This window comes from Myotis brandtii, unplaced genomic scaffold, assembly GCF_000412655.1.
Source record: "Myotis brandtii unplaced genomic scaffold, ASM41265v1 scaffold10, whole genome shotgun sequence".
NCBI classification, from domain to species: Eukaryota; Metazoa; Chordata; class Mammalia; order Chiroptera; family Vespertilionidae; genus Myotis; species Myotis brandtii.
Window position 1 is genome coordinate 2,733,794 of NW_005353325.1, and position 5,922 is coordinate 2,739,715.

The 5,922-nt window shown below is 37.9% G+C and overlaps 1 protein-coding gene across 14 annotated transcripts in view; it reads right to left on the bottom strand.

The window, feature by feature from the left end:
- The window catches only part of FRYL (FRY-like), a 238,460-nt gene that overhangs the window by 76,984 nt on the left and 155,554 nt on the right, over nt 1–5,922 (bottom strand). For all 14 annotated transcript variants that reach the window (XM_014534411.1, XM_014534429.1, XM_014534396.1 and 11 more), the window contains 4 exons: nt 5,070–5,338; nt 4,078–4,273; nt 3,133–3,257; nt 1,396–1,453 (listed from right to left, as the gene is read on the bottom strand). In XM_014534411.1, coding sequence (XP_014389897.1) covers nt 1,396–1,453; nt 3,133–3,257; nt 4,078–4,273; nt 5,070–5,338 — 648 coding nt within the window. The remainder of the gene's footprint in view (nt 1–1,395; nt 1,454–3,132; nt 3,258–4,077; nt 4,274–5,069; nt 5,339–5,922) is intronic.

Here is a 5,922-nt window from a genome sequence, read left to right on the forward strand (position 1 = left end):
GCTTTCGGAGAACAAGAAAAATAGGTTTATTTGCATTATGCTTATTAATTTGTGCAGTTATTCAGTGTCTGGTAAGTTAATGTTCAAGAAAAAATATTAATTTTTATTAAAATGTTCTATTATTTTATGTTAACAATTTCTCATTTATTTCAGCCCTTTGTATTCAGCATGTCTCTATCAAAATAAACCTACGTTTCTATGAAAATTTAAGCTTTTGTTTTTTTGCGGCCCACATAAAATTAAACCTTGTTTATTTGGCCTGTGTCAGCCTTTGAGTTTGACATGCTTGCTCTACAGGGCTGGATGCTGTTCTAAAGTCTCTAGCAGAGTAGCTCTTCTCACCATCTTCCTCTTAAATTCCTCTGTGACTCTCCAATGTTAATAACATGGATTCTCAGTGCTCTACACCAGACTCAACTAAGATACTTAAGAAATAGTTTCTGGGCTCCACTCTAGAAATGCTCCTTCAATAGGCCCAGAAACCTGTATTATTAGCAGGCTCTCCAGGTATTTCTCAGATGCCAGTGTCCTAGGGGGACCACCACTGCTCTGCTGGATACAGCTGGAACCAGGAGTCACCCCCGTCTTCCTCTCTAGCATAATCAGTCCCTTTCCCCCTTATATAATGACACAAAAGAAACTGCAATGGCCAGATTCTTTTATGAAGTTTGGAAATGTTGATCCTCTGCTTGGAATGTCTTTCCCTTGCTTGTCCACTGGGGAACATACTTCAAAATTCACCTCAAGTATCAGTGCTTCATCCATAATGCCTTCCCTTCCTCCACAGGCAGGGCCGAAGGCTTTCTTCTCCGTAGCTGTATGGCCCCTTATCTATGGCTTTATCCCAGTGTGCAACACATCGTTACAATTATGGTTCACACCTGTCTGTTCCACTGGACCTATGGTTTCTATAAGTGGCTCAGAACCTGACACACATCTTTATATTTGGGGATCCAGGCCAGGGATTGGCAAAATATGACACTCAGGCCAAATCTGGCCTGTTGCTGTAAATAAAGTTTTATTGGAATATGGCCACACCTGCTTGTTTAGTAGTCTATGCAGCAAAACTGAGTAGTTGCAACAGTGACTGCGTGGCCAGAAAAGCTGAAAATATTTACTATCTGGCCCTTTACAACAAAGGTCTGCCGACCCTGCTCTAGACTCCAACTGTCCTCACTTCAGCTAGAGCAATTTGTTTCTGCATAAGATCTCCTGTGTGGGAAGAAAGAGGTCTGAATATTAAAAAAAAAAAAAAAAAAAAGGTTGAAAACTACAGTAGCCAATCTTTTATTTATTTACTTCTGAATTTCTAACTTTGGTATAATGTGTAAAATACAGAAGACAAATAAGTGTTTGCCAAACAAATATTTAATAATAGAAAACTACACAGTTTACCTCTGGCCTTCTTTCGAGTGCTTCTTTAATTATGGGATGCAATTCCTCTATCAGTTCCCTAGAAGAAAAATGATATACATTCTTTCAATTAATAGCTGAACCGATATAACCTGACGTGCAAACATGTAAATATTAATATATTGAGGTAAATAGACCACAGTTAACCCTAACCCTACTGTTTAAAACACAATTTTTATTGTTTTGGTTATAAAACAAATCTGTATATTGTAGAATGTTAGAAAAGCAGAAAAAATGGTATAGGCCACTTATCTGAATTTATAGAAGTAAGTACTGTCAACATTTCTGTTCAATAATTTTGCAGCCCACATACATTTCACATAGTTGAAACCCTATCATATATATGATGGTATCCTTTTTTTTTCTTTACTTAGTACTAGCATAAGGACTTTTATATGCAATTAATCAATTCACAGTATTCTATTATAGGGTGGAAATCATACTTTTCCTTAACATTTCATATATTACTGATGCATTAAATTTGATGTAATTTCTGTTATTATAAATACTGCCTCAGTAAACATCTTTGTACATTAACCTTTGCCTTTATTTCTGATTATTTCCTTAGAATTAATTCTTACAAATGGAATTAATGGGTCAAATGGTATAAACTTCATGAACATGATAATTTTATCTTTACTTATGTTCTGATTTAAAATGAAAAATGTGGTTGTTATAGAAGATTGGGAAAACAGAAAAAGCAGCAGAAGAAAATAAAACCCATCCACAATTTTATCATCGATAGCAGGGGTCCTCAAACTACGGCCCGCGGGCCACATGCAAATACAAATATTGTATTTGTTCCCGTTTTGTTTTTTTACTTCAAAATAAGATATGTGCAGTGTGCATAGGAATTTGTTCATAGTTTTTTTTAAAACTATAGTCTGGCCCTCCAACGGTCTGAGGGACAGTGAACTGGCCCCCTGTTTAAAAAGTTTGAGGACCCCTGATCTATAGAAACTACCACAGACAAAGTATTTGCCTCAGAACTGTTTCAATTTATGGGATTTTGATTTTTAAGAAGCTGAGATAATTTTTGTATCCCATTTTTTTGCTACTAGCACCACTTGTCATAAAATAATCTTCCAAAATTTCTTTTAATGAATGCTATTCCCGCACCTCACATATTACAATTTAGTTTCTATTGTGCATATCATCTTGGAGGCAAAACATCAAATACTACCTCATATCAATGGAGGATAATCTCAAAACAATAAATCCAGAGCCTAGAGGGTAATAACAAAGCAGAACTTTGGGCAAAAATGATGGATTTGCTTCATTTATATAAAAAAAACATCAAGACTTATGTAAAATATGTGTGTCAATATTACTTTTAAAAGTAATTCAATTCTCTTAAGAGGGGGAGAAAACTATAGTTTTAACCAATAGAATGAGATTATAAGTTAGTAGAATCACTGTGTAAATAAATTCGGTAGGAATTTTAAGATTTAAACAGAATTTTATTTCCGGAACATATTTATACATAGTAAATATTTGATTTTCATAATCATTCTGTGAAGTAAGGTAAAATCTTATTTCCTCAATCAAAATGGGGAAGTAAAGGCTCACATAAATTAAGTGACCTGTTAAATGTTACATGGCCAGCTAACCAGTAAAAGGACTGATAAGTGGCTCTCCTGATAAGTACTCCACTGCCCCCTCTCTCCCTGCAGCCACATTTACATTTAGTGCATGGAGAAAACATATACAGATAATTACCTAAAAGCTCCTGGGTTGGTCCTGCCAAGACCTAGAACAAGGGACTCTGTGATTTCCATGCTCTCAGAGCGCATCATTGGAACTATGTGCTTAAACAAGGATGAAGGGGATGGGATTCCAATAATCTGGAAAAAAAAAAAGTATTTATAGCACCTGCTAATGATAGTACATCCAACTAAATAATTTCACATTTCAACACTATTTGGCCAAGGACAATGGATAAGTAAAATTTCAGAATGAATAGGGCTTCAAAATTCACCTGTGGTGCACATACCTAAACGTCTACACACTTTACGCAACGATTCACTGCAAGTTCATTATCGGAACTGGGCTTTGTGGGTCTCTCAGGGTCTCACCATCAGATAACAGGCTGACTCCCTCCCTCACATAGCCTGTGTTTTTTGTTCCAAAAATGAGTGGAACAAAATTGTTTCTAAAAGAGTCATTGGTGTTGAAGTGGACCCCCAAGTGTTATGTTTTCTCAATTTCCTTCAGCCACCTCATAATATTTTTTTGTCATATCATGAAGACTAGATAACTGTTCTTGTCAAGTGTCATTTATATCACTACATAATTTAGGGAAATTAAAAATATATTTAATCATTTAAATCATTCCTTTCGGATACTAAGAAGTGTGAAAACTATAGAAAATGAAAGGGAAAACAGGGATGAAAACGACTTTAAAAATATCCATTCTGATGAATTTAATGAGTATGGCCCTTTTTTCCGTGAAGAAAAACTACATTTAGTTTTTTATTCCAACTAGGACTCCATAAAAGCAGTATTGGGATTTCTTGAACTCTTTTTCTTTTTTTTTTTTTTTTAAATTATCAGTGCAAGTAACAAATACACTTTTTCAACCAACTTAGTTTATGGTCCTGGAAAAGAAAGTTTGACACATGACTTCTGTGGCACCTGGTGCACGGGCGGACCTGGCAAGCTTACTTTGGAGTCGATGCTATAGCCGCTGTCGGGGGTGGACGCCAGCGTCTCGGGAGGAGAGCACCTCACGGACCCTGCAGACGGAGACGCTGACGTGGACGTGGCTGCGCTGCAGCACAGGAGCAGGTAATTTCTCCACAGGCCGACGTACGAGTCACTGCTTGTGGTCATATTCACTTTCTTAGCATTGATGGGGCTACTGAGGAAAAAAACAAAAAACACACAAACAAAAATAAAACAGATAAATAACACAACATATTTTGAAATTTTTTAAGAAAACTAATGCTAGGGGCAATGAAGGTGAGTAAAGCACATCTACAAGTTCATTAATTCATCCACACTGTCTTAGCATGTTAGAGAATGTTCAGAGCACCTGTGACAGCAGCAAAACAAAAACCTGAAACACCCATTACCAACGTGTTTGCTAGAGGAGATACACCATAAAGAAACAAACAAAACGTCAGGCCCTCGCTGGTTTGGCTCAGTGGATAGAGCGTCGGCCTGCAGATCAATGGGTCCCGGGTTCGATTCTGGTCAAGAGCACGTACCTTGGTTGTAGGCCCCTCCCTACCTGGACCCTGGTCAGGGTGCATGCAGGAGGCAACCAATCGATGTGTTTTTCTCACATCGATGTTTCTCTCTGTCTTTCCCTCTCCCTCCCACTCTGTCTAAAAATCAATGGAAAAATATCCTCAGGTGAGATTTAAAAAACGAAACAAAACAAAAAACAATGTCAGATGGTGCTAAGTTTAATGTCGAAAAATAGAGCAAATGGTGAGATAGATGTGGTGGTAGAAGAGGGACTAATAATTTAAAATATGGTAACTAGGGGAGACTTAAATAAGGTAAGGTCATAAATGTTACACAAGGTGAAAAGTGTCAATCATCATTAAAACAAACAAAAAAACAAAACACCCAATACACAATACCTGAGAATCTACATAGGTACATAATTAGCATAAATATACAGAAATACCAAAAACATATACACTTACTTTATATCAACCTGCGGGGACAACAACTGAAGTCTTGTGTATGCAAACATCCAAGCATAGCTCACAGCTGTAGAGCAGTGTTTGGGAAGGTTTTCTTGCTTTAAAAAACTGGAGAGACTTATAATCCATGGGTCTTGTCCTTGGGTCACGTGTGCAAATATCCATATGTGTGATGGACTAATCACATCAAACTGGTGGCTGATAGGAGAAGAATTCCATTCTGCTAATGTTTGTAAATCTATTGAGCTAGGGCAATACAGCAAAGTAGTCTAGGGAGAGAGAAAACGTTGATTACTGCACACTTCATGACTGAAGTTCTGCCACAGGAACTGCTTTCAACTACAAGTGGCCTGCTGCTAGTTTCAAGAACAGAGGTCCTAATGCAGGTTAATATGAGCTCCAAGATGGGCGTAAGAGAGTAGTGAATTCCTGAAACTGGACTTAAGGGTTTGTGTGCATGTGCCTACATGTGTTTTTCTGGAGAGAGATTCCATAGATTTCATTATTCTCGAAAGAATCTATAAAACCAAAAGGCTGAGGACCACTACTTACATAATTCATATATGACTATGCAATTTTTGTGGGCGCACTGCAGCAGCTAGAGAGCCCCAAAACAAACTGTTAACTTTCATGCGGACGTGCTCTAAGATTAAGTGGAACAGACTGGAAAATGGGCTCCTCTCCAGAGGTGTATATCCTATCTAATAAAAGAGTAATATGTAAATTGACCATCACTCCAACACAAAGATGGCTGCCCCCATGTGGACACAACATGGCGGCCACAGATGGCTGGCAGGGGAGGGCAGTTGTGGGCGACCAGGCCGGCAGGGGAGGGCAGTTGAGGGGAACCAGG